The 18,399-nt window shown below is 32.5% G+C and overlaps 4 protein-coding genes across 7 annotated transcripts in view; 1 reads left to right on the top strand and 3 right to left on the bottom strand.

Moving 5' to 3' along the window:
- Window positions 1–26: 26 nt before the first annotated feature.
- On the bottom strand, window positions 27–5,634 carry LOC111420332 (COP9 signalosome subunit 6). The gene is made up of 5 exons (XM_023053310.2): window positions 5,320–5,634; window positions 5,138–5,269; window positions 4,932–5,083; window positions 4,522–4,881; window positions 27–219 (listed from the first exon to the last, which is right to left on the bottom strand). Exons 1-5 carry the CDS (start codon window positions 5,528–5,530, stop codon window positions 79–81), a joined length of 996 nt encoding a protein of 331 aa, XP_022909078.1. The 5' UTR covers window positions 5,531–5,634; the 3' UTR covers window positions 27–78.
- A 108-nt stretch (window positions 5,635–5,742) lies between these two features.
- On the bottom strand, window positions 5,743–7,518 carry LOC111420609 (uncharacterized protein C9orf85 homolog). 2 transcript variants are annotated; one of them, XM_023053632.2, is made up of 2 exons: window positions 7,351–7,518; window positions 5,743–6,452 (listed from the first exon to the last, which is right to left on the bottom strand). In XM_023053632.2, exon 2 carries the CDS (start codon window positions 6,449–6,451, stop codon window positions 5,876–5,878), a length of 576 nt encoding a protein of 191 aa, XP_022909400.2. In that variant the 5' UTR covers window position 6,452; window positions 7,351–7,518; the 3' UTR covers window positions 5,743–5,875. The 2 variants fall into 2 exon arrangements, with proteins under 2 accessions (XP_022909400.2, XP_071053238.1); XM_071197137.1 differs by lacking the exon at window positions 7,351–7,518 and adding an exon at window positions 6,523–7,344.
- Window positions 7,519–7,577: 59 nt separating this feature from the next.
- Window positions 7,578–8,475, top strand: LOC111420616 (Mitochondrial inner membrane protein MPV17). The gene is made up of 2 exons (XM_023053644.2): window positions 7,578–7,920; window positions 8,066–8,475. Exons 1-2 carry the CDS (start codon window positions 7,753–7,755, stop codon window positions 8,429–8,431), a joined length of 534 nt encoding a protein of 177 aa, XP_022909412.1. The 5' UTR covers window positions 7,578–7,752; the 3' UTR covers window positions 8,432–8,475.
- A 5,077-nt stretch (window positions 8,476–13,552) lies between these two features.
- Window positions 13,553–18,399, bottom strand: part of LOC111420432 (diuretic hormone 44) — a 107,448-nt gene continuing 102,601 nt past the window's right edge. For 2 of the 3 annotated variants that reach the window (XM_071196731.1, XM_071196732.1), the window contains exons 2-3: window positions 14,475–14,720; window positions 13,553–14,389 (exon numbers count right to left, since the gene is read on the bottom strand). In XM_071196731.1, the coding sequence (XP_071052832.1) occupies window positions 14,144–14,389; window positions 14,475–14,708 (480 nt within the window). In that variant the 5' untranslated portion in view covers window positions 14,709–14,720 and the 3' untranslated portion in view covers window positions 13,553–14,143. The remainder of the gene's footprint in view (window positions 14,390–14,474; window positions 14,721–18,399) is intronic. The other variant, XM_071196733.1, reaches the window with a different exon arrangement.

Genomic DNA, 18,399 nt, shown 5'->3' with positions numbered 1-18,399 from the left:
GGGAAAAATTAAATAGAAATAAGATCTAAAGCTAAAAATCTTCATTGAAAGCATTTAATTACAAAAATTTCTTATGAGTTAAAAGAAGATTCCTCTCATTCTTCTTCCCATACCTTGTCGATCATAAAGTATATTAAATTTATTCACAAATTGATTCAAATCATTACATCCTTTTGTTAATGTTCCCAAATATGTCATTAAACCAACATCATTACATTGCTAAAAGAAAAATACATAAAAATAATTCAAATATATTAAGAGTCTATTTGATAAAGCAGAATTAATTAATATTCATATTAATATGTTAGGCACTTCATACAGTGAATTTCACTTAAGATGCAATATACAAACATATATTTCCATAGAAACCAGGGCGTACTTACTTTCTTTGTCTCACATAAAATGCAACATGTTAATATAATATATAATACATGTCAATACGGGGAGTTACAGTTCCATAAAAATATACAACAATCTAGCGCTGAATAACAAATGAAATTAGACTAACACTAGCCCTGGAAACATTCCGTTTAGCCGTCCCTCTTTTAAGACGGCTGGTAGGTAGGGTCAGTTAGCATAAAATATCACTATTATAGCATATTTTCATTAAACTAGAACTAGCACTAGACCTAGAACTAGAAAGTATCGGGACGCACGGCTAATCCCGAATATTTCTAGTTCTAGGTCTAGTTTTACACTTGCGCTGGCACTAGAACTAACACAAGACCTAGAACTAGAATCATTCGGGTTTAGCCGTCTTAAGGGACGTGCGGCTAAATCCGAATGTTTCTAGATCTAGGTCTAGTGTTAGTTCTAGTCTTACACTAGCACTATCACTAGAACTAACACAAGACCTAGAACTTGAATCATTCGGGTTTAGCCATCTTGAGAGAAATGCGGCTAAATCCGAATGTTTCTAGATCTATGTCTACTGTTAGTTCTACTTATAATTGTTATTCAGTGTTAGATTGTAGTATATTTTCATTGAACGAAAAGTAGAACTAACACTCGACTTAGAACTAGAAACAGTCGGGTTTAGCTGTGGGTCATAAGACAGAAACTCGGAGTTTATCAGAGAGAAACCGAGTAATGCGGCTCGAGGTGGAAGTGCAATTATCATTAAAGGTAATATTGACCACTATTTGAACAATACAATTAGTACTGAACAACATCAAACTGTAGTGGTAAAAGTTTAAACTGCTAATGTCTTAATATCTGTATATCACCGCCGAGACATAATCTCAAAAGAGAAGATTATCAGAAAATTCTACTATATCTAGAAAACAAATTTATACTTGGAAGAGACTTTAGTGCAAAACATATGTCTTGGGGTTCTCGCTTGACAAATACAAAAGAAAGAGAACTGAAACAAGCAATAGGGGTCCTAAATTGTGAGGTGCTCTCCACTGGTAAGCCAACTTACTGGCCAACAGATAGAAGTAAAATTCCGGACCTGCTTGATATATCGAAAAATATATCGCTTAACTTCGTAAACATAGAAGAGGAGCTAGGGCTGGACTCAGATCACTAACCAGTAATTATTACTCTAAATAACAAAGTATGTAACAAAGAACCCTTTTTATCACTAACTAATAAATTGACTAATTGGAATCTATTTCCACAAACATTAGATAATAAAATTCATCTTAATGCTTTTATGAAAACAAACGAAGACGTTGACGAGTAAGTAGACAAGTTCTTCAAAGACATACAAAACGCAGCCTGGGCCTCAAGACCTATTTTAACACCACAACCTAAATCTAATATTTATCCTAAATTCATTAGAGACAAAATTGCAGAAAAACGGAAATCAAGAAAGAAATGGCAAACCAATAGAATTCCTAGTGATAAAACTAAATTAAATAAAATAACAGCTGAATTAAGAGCATGAACAGATAGCCATAAACAAAATAACATTCAAAATTACTTAAAAGACGTTACTGACAATGCCAGTACTAATTATTCTCTGTGGAAGGCAACAAGAAAGCTTAAAGTTCAAAAAAAACACATACATCTCCAATTCGAAATACACTGTTGAAAATAATTCACGATCACACCCTGCATAATCTGAACGCGTGTGTCTAGCGCAATAAAATTGGGTATGGAAGTAGTACTAAAGTAGTGTAACGTACTCTCACATGGACAGCGGCACAACTCTGCTGGGAGGAGAAACATCAATAGTGAGAGTATCCGCCGTGAGCTTCGCGTACCATCGCTACACGACGTGGCATGGAGTCTATAAGTCGCTGTATTGTAGCGAGAGGGATGGCCAACTATGCCACCTCAACGTTAGCCGGGGAAGTCGGATAACATTGAAGTCTCCGACCAGTCATGTCCCAAACATGTTCGATTGGATTCAGATCCGGAAAACGAGCCGGCCATAGAGGCATTCGTATACGGTGCTTTTGCACAAAGGTCTGTACAACACGCCCGATGTGCGGTCGGACGTAGGGAAGCACAACGGAACAACTCGAAACTCGCTGAATAAACTCGTCTACAGTAAACCTTTGTGCTCCGAAAATATTATGGATTTATCTTTACGCGTTCAGATTATATAGGGTGTGCTCGTGAATTAGTTCCAACAGTGTACATAAACTTTACTTATAAGAAAGTAACCATTGTCCCAGTACACATAAATGGTAATACAGTCCCTTATGCCGACACCACAAAATATCTTGGTATGACGCTGGATGCCAAACTCAAATGGAAAGCTCTCGTCAAAAAATACGTGAGGAACTTGATATCAAATTTAGACACCTATATTGGCTTATTGGCAAAAAAACAACGTTATCACTAAGAAACAAGTTGCTAATATACAAGCAAATATTAAAACCATAATGATCATACGGAATCCAACTGTGGGGTTGTACCTGCAACACAAATGCAAGTCTGATGAAATTTGAAGTACCATAACTTCATTTATTTAAATAGCATCCCCCATATTTTATTACTTAGTCGTCTTCGACGTTTCATTTTACATCTTTTATCCTCAATATGTCCTATACCTAACATTAATAGTTTGGGAAATAATTAGGGTTTTTTGAAAAATCATATCATATCGATATTAACCTAGTGTGCTATGGAAAACAAATGTTTAATGACTTGACAAACGTCAAAGTCTGATTTATGTTGTTTGATGCTTGTGAGTCTAAAACCAGTTAAAATGGATATTAATAACGTAAATAATGTTTATACAAATGAAGAAATCCTTAATTTTTGTTTGTGCACGGAAAGTGCGACAAAGTTCTTAGTAGAACTTGCAGGATGTTTAATGAAAACTATCCAGATTTACCTCTGATGACAAAAGGTAAATTTAGAAGAATAGAAGCAAATTTTTTGCATTTTGGACGAATTAATCACGTCTTAAGCTGACCAAAAAATGTAGTAGATAATGCAGCGGAAGAAGGGACTATCTGTTAAGGGACTTAACAGATAATTATTAGCTCACATACATCAAGTAACGTAAACAAGTGAGTCTTTGACAAGAACTCATTAAGAAGGCTTGTTTTTCATGGTACACTACGCATTTTTCAAAAAACCCTAATTATCTCCAAAACTATTAATGTTAGGTATGGGACATATGGGATATAAAAGATGTAAAATGAGACACCGAAGACGACTAAGTAATAAAATATAGTGGGTGCCATTTAAAAAAAAAAAGTTATGGTACTTCCACATTTCGAAAAGTTTACGTGCCATAGTAAAATAACCAAACGTTCTATACAGCCGTTCTAGACACCAAAACATACTCCATCATGTTGCTTAAGCATGTTCTGAATCCTAAATTGATATCCCAAAAATCGAGTGTTCTCTGATTTTTTGAACAAATGTCTACTGGAGCAGATTTTTCTAGAAAAATTCGAATAACTCGAGAACGACCGAATCAAATTGCAAAAAGTAAAGTTATTTATAAACCTTGAAAACAGACAAATTCAAATATGTAAAAATATACAGGTGTTCCATTAAAAAAATGTGTATAAGAAACACCGACCTCCATCACGACTTGGAAATTGCATCATTCGCATATAAACATGAAAAGAGAATGCACAATCATCAGAACATCGAGGCCGTCCGTCTCGACAACGATGATGTCCTGTGTCGCCTTCAGAAGATGACCGGAATTATAACAAAAACCGATATAAATGTGTTCCGCGTATCGCAGTGCGCGCCTTTTTGGTGTTTTGATCTTAAAACAATAAAAATATGACAATATTTATCTATATTATGTGTAAAGCAGACTGGGCCACTAGGAAAATCTGCAAAAGATTATCTTGTTTAATTTTGTGTCAAAAATAAGTAACAAATTAGTATGTTTTTCTAGGTGTTATACAATTTTATTGTGCTATGCATAATATGAATAAAAAAAACCTTTTCCTTTGCAAAACTACCCAATGACTTTACTATTAAGCTATGTTGCATTTTATGTGGGACAGTGTAAGTGCATAGTAGTTTTATAACTTGCATATATTGTGAGTTATATGAAATTCCCAGTATAAAACAGTACCTAATCAAATTACATACATTATAAAAATCTTGTCTAAATCTTGGACTTTGAACAACAGGTAAACGATGACATAAAGAATAAGCTTCCCTTAAAATATCATGATTGGGTGGAAATTCTTTCTTTTGAACCGCTTTCATATATTCCAAAACCAAACGTACTCTAGAATACAACATTTTTATAGCGCTATGTTGTGCTGTTAAGTGTTCGGCGACTAAAGAGCTTTCTCCAGCATCTGTTGATGACATTCTAGCAACGTGATCGACACCAATTCTTTCAGCTTCTTCTGTTGCTAATGTGTAAGTAAGTGAAACAAATAACATAGTTGCCTCACCATTTATCAAATCTATAACTGACTCGTATAAACTAACAGGTAAATGCTAAAATATTAATTTGATTATTAAAAGAATTAATTCATGTTTTATCTTACATCAATATTTTTATCGAAGGGGTTTAATTTAAGTAAAACAGGTGATTCGTTAATTTCACATATCTGTTTATGAATTTTAATATCGGTTGCACTAACAGAATCTCCAGTTGTATACCATCCTATAAAATCCATTTCACTAAAAACTTGTTTAACTAAAAATAATAACAAATAAATACTAATAAGCAGATTTCATCTCAAAATTATACATTGTTCCTCCTTCATATTATAATAATCCCTGTCTATGATAACATCCTCACCAATAACACTAAAAACCAATTCAAACGAATTCATAATTTCGATATTTCTTCCTTTCTGCTTTCCAATAAGGGCACCAATAACTAAAAAAATTTTAGGTTAGAATTTAAAAATTAAAATTTAATTTGTTTACCTCTTTGTACGGAGGCGTTTTGTGCTCTTTCGCGGGTCCAATGCTCAGAAACGTTCATAATTACCAAAGGGTGAAGGGAACAAGTTACGGACCCCGTCGTACCGGGGGCCATAACATTTTTTTCCGGCTCCGAAACATCCATTCTTACGTTTTTTGACGTTTCCGGCGTTGGCTCTACTTCCATGGCCATATCATCTTTTTGATTACTCATTTTTTAAACGAATTTAGTTAACAAATATCTTTAGAAACGAAAAAATCTATAGAAACCAGGGTTAGAAATAGCAGCAGGTTTTGACGTTTAAATAAACGTAACTAACTTCACTCCGTATATAAGTTCTTCTTAATTTTAAAGATGTTATTTTAATGTAAATATATCATTTATTCGAATTTAAACTAATTAGAATTATAATATATACATAAAAAAAACATGTAATAAACTTTATTTTTGTTATTTCAAAAAACTACAAATTAAAGAAAAATTTTAGGTTATGTATTGACATTGACAGGAATTAAATGACAGATTTTTATATTAAATTAATTTTATTTTTTATAATAATTAATCGCTAACATCTTCTTCATCATTATAATCATCATCATCATCTAAATCTCCAAATTCAGAATCATCTTTAACATTTAATTCGTTTAATTTCTTAACTAAATCATCCTTTTTCTGTTCAGAAGTCTCCCCCAAGTCTTTTTCTTTTTTATTCATATATCTTAAAAAAGTTCTTCGTTTCCTTTCTGATAATGATTGTAAAAGAACTTGAAGTTCTTTATCCAATTTTAATTGTTCCTCCTGATCTGGAGGGGCTGGAATAATTTCTTTTGATTGACAACATTTCGTGCAAACACTTAACTTTTTTCCACAATCCCTACACATTACGTGATACGCTTTTCTAACGGTTTTTTGTTCGCATTTGACGCATTTTTTGGGTTGAGTAAGTGGTTTATATTTTTTGTATTTAATTTTCCATTCGATTACGTCTTTACATCTCGTACAAACATCACTGACTTGAATGTTGTTGATGAATTTCGTTCGATGACTTGTATCGTGAAGGGAGTTTTTGAAAGATGATTTATTTTGATGTTTTTGTGGCCTTGAACGTGTGTTATTTCCTTTTTGGGTACTCATTCTGTTAAAAAAGAAAATACAAAATAAAATAATTAAAACAAAAAATAAGTGATGAAATTTTTAATAGTTACTATTCATTATACATTCTTTAAGATTATTACATCATTTTTGATGTAAAATACTATCTCTATTTGCGTACAATAATTTAGATTCCCATTGATAATTATCTCGAGATAACTGGCTAACAGTTTTCTCTAAATAATTGAAATCCACATCAAGAAGATCCATGGCGTTTTCGACCCCTGATAATAAAGAAGTCACTGCTTGGTTATAAGCCATTTGACCAACTTTTTGCACTAAGATTTCATATTTTGTGAGTTCCTGTCGAAGCTCATTAGCAACAACCCTATAATGAGTAAGTTGATCCCAATGCTCACCAATTGGACCCACTTTTGTACAATTGTTGATGATTTCTATTTGCTTCTTAAGATTGGCTTGATACTCTTTACTAATTTCTTTTATACATTCAGACAAAACATGCATTAACTCCTTCAGGGACTCATCGTTTTTATTACAGGCGGCTTTAATATCTTTCGGAATGGGCGTAGATTCTTTATGGCATTTTTTCTTGTCTTTATTATTAGCATTACTGTTGTTAGCAAGGGTAACAGTGGCTGCACCTAACAGAACTATACGGTAATTTGGAAGATTTCTCAAACATGGTAAGTTATTTCCAGAGTTTCGTATCGTTCTGCCCATTGCACGAAATAAAACCGAAAACATCTTTTTTTTAACCTTCAAGTAACTTGCATGCTTTTATTTTAGAATTTGGACAAAAATTTTACAGACTCATGTGACATTTAGATTGATGATATGAGTGAATTGATATATTTTGAATTTTTATAACATCATACACGGTTGTTATGGCAAATTTAACTATTTTTAAATTTATAACTTACATGTGTGTTGTTCCTTAACCTCACATTTAATCCATTTAATGCAGCTAAGTTCACAATTGTTATGGGGTACTTAAGTCATCTTCCCTTTTTCCTTTTTTAATTAGGTTTGCGTTAATTAATGTTTAAGTTTTCACTAATAATTATACATTATAATTAGTAATTATAACAGATTAATATGTAAATATTTTAAAGGCAAAAATCTTTATTGTCAAAAGTAGTAACTAACTTCACAATTATTTTGACTTCTGTCAACTTACAAAATTCCACGTGCTTTAACATAATTTTAATTTACGTCAACTAATATCAAATTCTTGGGTTTAACATTCATACTAATTAGCTTAACCGGTGACAAATAATTTAATCTACTTTTTGCGTCATTGATTAACATTATAAGCCTATATCATGTCCGCTATAAGTAAAATCAAGCCATTTCTTAGACCAGCAATTCAAACTGCGATTTTAATGAGTGCAGGTGATATTATAGCACAAACTGTTATATACAAAAGATCTTTTAATGAAATAGATTTGAGACGAACTAGACAATTTGCTTGCCTTGGATTCTTTTTAGTGGTAAGTACAATTTTAATGAACCCTTGTTTTATTTTGAAATGTGTAAATGCGCGCAACAGTTTTTAAATTAAATTAATATCCAATTAACCATTTCTTGTATATCCTTTTTTTGTATAACGGTTTTACAATCAATAATTTTTTTTAGGGTCCAACTACAAGTACTTGGTATAGATTTCTTGCTAGAAAAATTGTATCAACTAATACTAGGGGGACACTTAAAAAAGTTGTGTTGGATCAATGTGTTTTTGCACCAAGTTTTATAGTGGTGTTATTATATGCTATAGGGTTAGCTAAAGGGAATGAAAGTGAAATGATAATTTCTGATATAAAAAACAATTATAAAGATGTGTTAATAACGAATTATAAGTTATTTCCAGCTGTACAATTGATAAATTTTTATTTTGTTCCGTTAAAACATCAAGTTCTTCTTGTTCAATTTGTTGCGTTAGTTTTTAATACTTATTTGTCTATGAAAACCCATTCGTCAACAGAAAAAATAGTGGAAAAGTAAAAAAATGTATTTAGTTATAGTTTATATAAATGTTTTATTATAAAGGGCTTTAATTTACTTTCAACCTTTTTTCTAAATCCAATGAATATTTTTTATAGGGCCCCTCTTCAATAATTTGGTACACAGTATTATCAAAATTGGTATCAGCAAAAGATCCGAAAGCAGCATTAAAAAAAGTATTTTTTGATCAATGTTGTTTTGCTCCATGTTCAATGGTAGTGTGTTTATTCACATTGGGATTGATTCAAGGAAAAACAGTAGATGATACTATTGCTGGTATAAAAAAAAATTACTTCGATATCCTTATGACAAACTACAAACTTTTCCCGCTCGTTCAATTGGTTAACTTTTATTTTGTCCCGCTTAAACATCAAGTACTTCTCGTCCAATCTGTCGCTTTGATATTCAATACTTATTTATCTTGGAAAACGCAAGATGCTAAATAAGTTTTTATGGTAAGCCTTTTGAAGAGGATGATAAGATCAAGCTTAAGAAGAAAATTATAAAGAAATTATAAGAATTTGAGTACACAAATTCGATTTATGGTGTGATAATTGATTTTATCTGATTTTTATAGTGAAGACCTCAAGTTATTCTATTCGTTAGCAAGTATAATAGCATAAATAAATAATTAAAAAAATAGAAATCATTTTGTATTCTTGTACATATTTTTTTTTTGTAATTCGCGACGGTATTGAAACTTATTACACTACTCAAACGGGTGCTGTAATGAGACTCCTTACAGCCAAGGTCTATAGAACATAAGGTTACCCAATGCCGATTCTCCTCCTCTGAGAGGCAAGGTGGGTCAGTGACGCAGCTAGTTCTATGAACAACATGATGCGAGGTTTAAATATTTTATATAGACTGTACCACAGTGTAGACACATATAGGCTAACTTTTACTCTGACTGTATCGAACTAGTGACGTCAATCTGCGGGGTAATAATCCATATTACAGAGGCATAGGGAATTAGGTAACCTTATGTTCTTTAGGCCGTACAGTTATGAAGACTCGAAGAAGACGAGTTCAGAAGCTCTAGACGATTTTCGATTTTGGCAACAGAGGGTTTTATTAACAAAGAACCTATTACTGTCTGATCTTATCTGTACCAGAAACCGCAATGTGTATGGGTTGGTTTCAATGTTGAGAGATAGAGTAGTGCAGTTTAAAGAAACCTTGGTTCCATCAGAGGATATATATTACGCACGTATTACCAGAACAGGTATTGGGCACCAGTCACACTTCATGATCAAATAAATGACATTGTAAAAAACAATCATATATGGTGTAATTTGTGTACGCTTCAAGTAGAAACTAGTTTTTGCAGCTTCCAATCTATTGATCGCCGTCGAATCAGCTATGTCCCGAATAAAAATATATAGATCAGCAGATTCAGTATGTTAATTGTTATTTTTTTTGTAATGCTTTGTATGCGTAATTCGACATCGTGCACTAGATAATCTTTCTATGAGCCAACTTTTCTCTGTTGCATATATCCATATAGCCCTCGGATTCAGTTCCCGTGTTATTCTAATTGCTCTCGAAACGTTCGGTCAATGCGATCGTCAGTTTCTCTGTTTTACATGGTAAGTGCATTACTCGGTAAGCTTGGTATAAGATTACATTGAGGAGAGCTGAGTTTCTTAGGGTTAATCGATAGTGAGCGTTTTTAGCAAGTGGTACATCTTGTGAGAAAGTACGTCTTGTAAATGTAACCATTTTAATAAGAAATTAAGAAAATGCCATGTATGTTATCGTCGGAATATACCCAGGACGGTCGGGGGAGCTCTTTGTTCGGGAGTGACTAAGAATTACTTTTTGTATAATTCTCCGGTTTACTTACGATAAATTTTACCGGAAGTGAGTCAGTTGCTCACTGTATTTTGAATAAGGCAGTCGAATATAGTTTTTGGCAAGAGCTAAAAGTCGTTTTCTTTAGTAACGTTACCTCAACGCTAACATGTATGGCATGTTTTTTTTTCACGCCCGCTGCAATCACAAATGGAACCCCCCAGGACGCCAGTGACAAATTGGTACTCTTACAAATGTTTCTGTCGAACCCGATTTCCATGTCGTATTATGAGTATTGATGAATATCATCAGCCAGAGCAAATACCTTATTCCATGTTTATTGGGCATGCTTGAAATGAATTACCTAAATTTTTTTAAAGCTATTTTTATATTTGAATCTAAATTATTTACATGTGTGTATATAAATCCTACATCGTCACTCTTTGGTTCAGTCTGTTTTAGTCTATTTGGTTGTTACTTTTATCACTTCAAATAGGTTTGGTAAAAAGATAAAAACTATGGTTTTTAGTCACTTCACTAGGTCAGAAGGATCTGATCTTTTAAACCGGCTCAATATTGTTTTGTTTAGTGTACCACCTATCTAAATACCATAGGTCCACGGCATCAAACTTTTCTTGTATATGAGCAGCTTGTTTTAACATGTGTTTTTGAACCGCGGCTAGCTATTGGTGCTTCTGCTTTTTGTGGACGTGATTTTCTACCGAAGATTCAAATCCTGCGTAATGGAAAGGTATTTAGCTGTGTCAGAATCATCATCATTGTCAAATAGCTTTACATGTATTTACATGTTTGTCTACTACTGGACATAAATCTCATGACCTTATATGTGTCAGAATATGACACGATAATTCTATCCACATAAAGTGACTTTATGTCGATACATTTTCCTTCGTTTATCTTTATTCGCTAGATTTTAGCACATTCGTCAGTTTAGTTTATAGCATTCTGTAACTTTTCAGTCACTTCTCCATAATTTTCACTGTCTACCAAAGTGGTGTCATCGGCGAAAATTATCATGGTGACCTCGTCCGGTATAAAGATATCACTGGGTATATATCAGGTAAAATTGAACTAAGTACAAGAAAAGAGTACGAGAAGAGAAAAGTAGCTACCTTCTTGTCTGACTCTGAAGCAGCGCCCTTATAAATATGATATTATAAATATTATTAACTAATTATTTTCCATAGGAAGTAGTAGTGCGAGTTTGTGGAATAGTTCTTCATGCCATTCAACTTTATAGACCGTTTGCGCGATATCCAAGAATATTGCTGATCACAACTTTCTTTCTTCTAGAGTCCTTTCAGCAATATTAGAGACTCTATGTACTTGTTGGATGGTTGAGTGACCGCTTCGAAAAGCAAAGTGATGTGTCGAAATGATGGTTCTTTCCGCAAGCATTGGTGTTAATCGTTTAAGCATTAATTTTGTCAAATATCTTTGACATGAAGTAACATCGTTTATTTGCCTGATTTAAGTCTTAACTCTGCTATTTTCTAGAGGACTAGGACACATCGTTTTTCTGGGTAGTTGTTTAAGTAGAGCACTCGATATCAAATTTATCTCGTGCTTTCTTTGGACTTTAGTTATGTTTGCTTACTTTTTTTGGTCATACAAATGGTATCCATTCTGACTCGCTTACAATCGACGCCATGTTTTGGATATTTGCGTTTGAAATTGACCAATTAGGTTGAAAGGTTTTTTTAGATAATCCATAAATAGCTTCTTGTGAGGAGTTTATTGTTCAAGATTCATTTTCTACTCCTATTTGAGGAATATGCTTTCTTGGTCACTAGAGACTTTTAGTGCTTTTTCATAAGAAATAATCAGTGCTTGCATCATTCGTTAGCATGTTTAGATAGGTACTAATTGTCCCGCTGTTTTATTTAATTCAGTGTTTACTAGCGGATCTCTTAATCTGCCGTTATTTATGAACTATTAATTTATTTATTAACTCTCTTAACGAGAGTAGCTAACAGTTTCCACTCGAGTCTTTTTATGTAAATTTTGGTGTAATACTCAAGAAGCGGTTTCTTGAATTTTTGAGTTGCAACTGAATTTTTCCACTTCGATTCCATCAGGCCATCAGTGAGACTCTTAAGTTTATAGTTTGTTGCAAGAACGTTTTAAACATGTCATAATTTGTCAGCGAGGTTATTAAGATGAGATTTCTTTCTTTCTTATGATTGTTTGAGGGCTTCGCCTTAGAGGATAATAAGTGGCGGTTAGTGCGATGTGCTGTTTTTAGCCATAACTTTAACTGATGAAACCTGATCTTCGTCTTTTTGTATCTTTGTATCTTTGTAATGCGAATTAGTACTTTAAACTATCCCTTTGCACTATTTTTGAGATGTATGGCGTTATATACAGTGTAGTCTCGTAGCTTCAAACAGCTTTCCCATGTGTAGTGCGTCTTTGAAACGAGACATACATCAATTTTATGGTTTATTAAGGCAGCACGTAGGGTTGGGGTGGGATTTGTATTCCAAGTCATTTACGAAGACTATTAGTTTTCTTGCTTATGCCTTTGGTGTTGGTAGTCTCAATCTTATCATGTCTAATAATAATGGTTTTTCTAAGATAATCTGATGTATATCTATCGTATCACTTGCATTTTGGCAACCCTTTGCATCTGGTTCTCGTTGTACTGTTTCTGATTGAGAAGTTTGCTTGTGATGACCTTCTGTGTAGTTACTATTTTGATCTTTTAGTTTTTTGTTGTTGGATAGGGAGGATTCTTGTTGTTTTTCCTATTTTGAGTTTCTAAGTTCGACTGCTATTTTGTAGCATCTATATTAGCAGTATGCCTTTTGCCACAAATCTAGCAGTTTAAGAGAACGTTGTTCTCCTTTACATATTTTTCGGTGAGAAGATCTCCATCGCATTTGAAAAGCATGGAAAGTGATCTCCATGCACTTTGCTTCATTTTGATTATTTGAGTGGTGATAATTCCACTATCATTCCCATGATTTCGGCGATTTTGTAACTTTTATTTGTATCAAACGTTATTATACGTTATTTGTATTTTATTTGTATCAAACGTTTATATGAAGAGTGGTAATGGCTTTTTTATTTTCCATTTCATCATAAAAAATGTTGTAGCTTTTTGCAATAGATCCTTTATTATTTTGGTCTTTACTACATGTTTTATGTAATTTAGTAACTTCTTCGAAAAAATTTGCTACACTTCCACCAAATACATTGAATGTAATAAAATCAACGTTTAAGAATGAAATGACATCATAAAGAATATATAATATATACATTTTTTGATCTGTTGAAGGATGATTAAACAATAAAACAAAGATATATTTTGAATTCCACTTATTATTTGTACATTTTTATTATACAGTAAGAAAAAAAAATTTAAATAGCTGATAAATTTAACGAATAATATAAATTACATTTCGACACTAAGTAGTATATTACATAAGTTAATCGTTGTTATGTCCACTTAATAGGATGCTGGTCTTGTGCTTTTTTAGTCTCATTAAAATAAATGTTCTTTTTATTATATCTGGTAATGTTTAAGAATAAATAGACGAAGAGAGCTTCGTGGACACGGCTTTAAATAGGAATTAATACTGTTTCGTAGGCCGTAAAGCTAATACTGTCCAAAATAAAACAAATAATAAATATGCTCAACAAAACATTACAATCTAATGACTAGTACACCTGGAATTATTTTTTTAAGTACGGTTTCTTTTCTAACCGCTACCTCTAAGACTATTTAGGAATGTTACATGATTCTTTTGAAGAGATCTTATTTTTTTTTTGTAATTTATAATATACGTTACTCATTGTATTTTTTTATGTTTTTTTTTTATTTATTTCTTTGATAAAGCTGAAATAGGAGCGAAAGAGAACGTCCACGAATTTTTTCTATCTTATTTTTTCTTTTTAATATTTACGTAGGAATATTTTATCGTTAACATCCTCGCAACCTTCCTGATCGATCAACGGAGATCTCTTGCCGATTTTACATAAAAGATTTCGATTGCGGTTAACACCTTCTTGCGCCTTTTTTCGCGTGATCTCCAACATAAGCCTGTTACGTAACACGTCCAAGGAGTTTACAAACGAAAGCGATGGCTTTCCTTTCAATCCTTCGGTCCTTTTGAAACGTCCTTCGGACGATAACGAAATCTGAAACGAAAAACAAAATCAATTTTGTTGCGATGTGTCAAAAGGAATTTAGTTAGAGTTTGTTTTAAGTTCTTTTTGTACTTACTTGTTCGATGCTGTTAGATTGTACGTCTGGAATGTTATAGTATTGTTCGTCCCAGTTTCTTGTCGGTCGGATCTTTGCAAGTCTTGGAAATAAGAATCGCATTGTTTCTTGTTCGGTTATCAAATCCACAGGTTCTATTTGACCACCATAATAATTCGATGATGACGAAAGTTCTTCACCTTTTACCGCGATTATTAGCGCCGCGCATACCAAGTACACGGGCATATACATCATCTGTATCTGTAACTTAAAAAGATATATTATTAGAATAGATAAATACAACAAATTTGATTTTACTAAAATAGAGCTTTAAAGACTGTAAAAGTAATTAGTGGCAAATTGATTGAAAAGAAATTAAATTATTTAAAATTGAATTAAAGAAGGTTGATTACGGAAGGCGATATACGATTTGAATACATTTTATCCAGGTTTTTTTTTTGAATTATTTTCAACATGGCTTTGTTGGTTTATATCGAAATTTACTCAAACATTACCTAAAAATAATATTTATTTTTTTTAATAATCTTTTATAATAAAAAATGACCATTGAAATGGATGAAAAATAATAAGTAAGCTTGTGGATTCATGATGAAGACCTTTATCTTTTTCAGAAATATAAAGCCAAAAGTACAAAGAGCAAGTTACGTTCCTTTACTAACAGAGAAACACCGGATAGACATTGCGGCATAATTGGGATAGCTATTTCAACTTTTCAAACCCCGAGTCCGCTGTGATTCCACCAAACTAGAAACCATACCCAACAAAGTATTCTAGGCACGCTTCTGTGGAACTAGTCTCTTAGTCAAAGGACATACCTCATTCTTTCAACGTAATATAATATTACACATTAAAACTTGTTACATACATTCCCCTCGTTTTAAACCAAAATCTTACATAATATATTTATTAAAGAAAAAATAAATCGTGTTGGTATTTTTATAACTTCCATTACGTGCCATCGATGGATTCCACGTGATAGCAATAGATGAAATTCTTCAAGACGAACGGGTTTCAAATCGTGCAGCAATTTTTAAAGAATATTAAAGCTTTGACATTTTTTAGTATATATGATCCAAATTAACAATCTCATAATTTTTTAGACATAACAATTTAAGAACTTAGATAACGTATTTTAAATACATATCCTAATACACAGAGTGTTTCAATAATAGTGTTAACAAATTTAAAAAAGATTGTTTTATTTGGTACCAACCGATGTAAAAATTAATAGATAATTATGAAAATAATTTGCTAAAATGTGATTCGCATAGTATTTGTAAAACGTGAACACCACGATTTGAGTAGGAGTCTTAAAATGCACGTGCCTATGGTTTAAATTTTTATTTATAGTGTATTTATAAATACCAAAGACATCAATAAAAATAATTGGAATAAGTGTAAATAACCTGATTAAATAACCGTCGTGTCGTAGACTTTGTTCTTCACTCAGACAAAACACTGATTTCAATAATTTAATCGTCACGAGTTACTTACTAGAGAACATTAGTCAAGTCTAAAAAATTTTGATGACCAAAATGATTTAAGATCAAAACTATCAAAAAACTAAATAAAAAAAATTAACAAAGCAAAATACCTCATTATTTAGCATCTATTTATGACTACTTTAGGTTTGCCAGTATTAAAGTTTTTATTTATCACTGTTTAATGGTGATTGACATGATGCATTGCAATGACAGCAATGTAATTATTATTATCTCTTATTATCTCAGTGGTGTTGAGATGTATATATTCTCTTACTGCAAGTGATCATTATCTTGATTTTAGTTGAGTTTTTGCATTGATAAATCTCATTTATGTTTATTGATAATGATACACATAAGTGTTTTCTACTAAGTGTTACAATAAGTAGTTTCTTTTATCTTTAAGAAAAAGATGTTTATTTTGATAATCATAATATCGAGTATCCTACCTTTCAAATATATTAGGAATATATCTTGGTAGAGGTTGCAGAATTTAAATATTCAACGGAAGTTGAATTATTACTTTGTCATTTAAACTACCTTGATGTGCACTACTTTGTAAACTTTGTAATTGAAATTGTTCATCTTAATGATGACGTTGATGATGATACTTGTGATGTAAAATCCTTTGCATAACTTTTGAAAAAACTTTTTTAGATAAGCGTTGATTTCGGCTTCTGCAGTGTTAAAACAGGAATGACAACATAAACTTAATCTAATGTTTTGTTGCTTATTAGATGTTATTTCAAAGCCATTTACGTCTCTTTATCTTGTTTACTCCAAAACCGTTAGTCAATAAAAACATGTCTTTTCTGTTTTTGATAAATTTCTGAATTTAAATTTATGAACCACACTCAAGTGTGAAGGATGCAACCCAAATTTGTCACATTCTCGCATAGGTCTTGGTGTGTCCATATCTTTCTTTATTTTGTTCTGTAAATTTTACTTTAGATGGGTTGGTTTCGATCTTCTTCTTCTTCATATGGTGCTATAGCCCAAACTAGATGTTAGGCTTCTTTATTTTGTTTGCCTTCGCACCTGTCTATCTTCTACCGCAATCGTCCATACTCAAATACTCAGAAGATCGCGTACAATCTTCCAACCTCCCATCGATTACCCTCCCAACCCAACCAGTGAGGTTTTTTCCTGTACATTTGGCTGTCCAAGATCAGTTCGTGATTAAGTAACCTTGTTATTGCGGTGTCCTTTTTTAGATTTTAATGTCATCTGCATAGGCATCAAGTTGTAGAATATTATTGGTTAGCATCCTCCCATCGATTAACCTCCCAACCCAACCCCACTGGTCTTTTCCTGTACATTTGGCTGTCCAAGATCAGTTCGTGATTAAATAACCTTGTTATTGTGGTGTCCTTTTTTAGATTTTAATGTCATCTGCATCGTTGTAGAATATTATTAGTTAGCAGGTCCTTTCCGATGTCTATATGTCGTACTATGTATTCCAGAGCGAGATTAAATAGGGCAGGTACCAACCTGCCTCCTTGTTTCAAGTCTTTCGAAATATTTTCCATTGTTGGTTTTATCATTTTGACTAATTTATGTGGTATCCCTAGTTTGAGCAGTATCTGGTACAGTTTATTTATCGAACTACTACGAAGACTTTATATATGTATATCAATGTCATATTCCGTTTGATATTCATCAATTATATTTTTTGCCAGAGGTTGTAGTCATTGTTTAATGATATGTATATCTTACTTTTTATAGATAGAGTAATAACACTTTTTTTCCCAGTCCTCCGGGATTGCCTCTTCCTCCGTGCAGTAATACTTTCATTATCAGTGCATGCATAGAATTTGTTAGTTGTTCACCACTGTATTACAGTTGTATAGAGTTTTCTTATTATTCTTTTAGTTCTTGATAGATTGTTCGACTTCTATTGTGTCATAGATGTCGAATCAACAGCTCAACTTTTTCCCTCGTACCTCTCGATTTTTTTAAGAGTAATCACTTTAATAGTACTATGGGCTGCAAGACGATTCTCGGTTATTCTAGATACTAATTGAACTCCTCTCAATTCTGCATACTTGTCTAGAGCTGTTTCTGCGATAATTTGCAATTAATATATCACAGGGTGTTTTGGCTTGATAGCATTTCGATAGCAGTGCCGCAGGGACCCATTATGTGCTAAATTACATTGAGATGACTTGATTTAACTATGACTTGATTACACTGCCAACTTACAAACTAGCTTTCTTTCCTTTTTCTTCCGACAATATAAATAGAGGTTAGGATAAGTTAATCCCGCTTGTGGCTTGGTTTTGTAATAATTGAAAACTAACAATAAATACTGGTAATTATTAATACTTCCAAAGGGTTAAACTTTAAATTTTATTACAAAGACCGGTCTGAAAGACATCTGAAAATTATCAAATATTTTGAAGGTATGATATTGTAGAGATTGAAAAACATCAGATAATTTATTA

This window comes from Onthophagus taurus, chromosome 6 (genome assembly GCF_036711975.1).
Source record: "Onthophagus taurus isolate NC chromosome 6, IU_Otau_3.0, whole genome shotgun sequence".
NCBI classification, from domain to species: Eukaryota; Metazoa; Arthropoda; class Insecta; order Coleoptera; family Scarabaeidae; genus Onthophagus; species Onthophagus taurus.
This window is presented reverse-complemented; position numbering and strand designations above follow the sequence as displayed.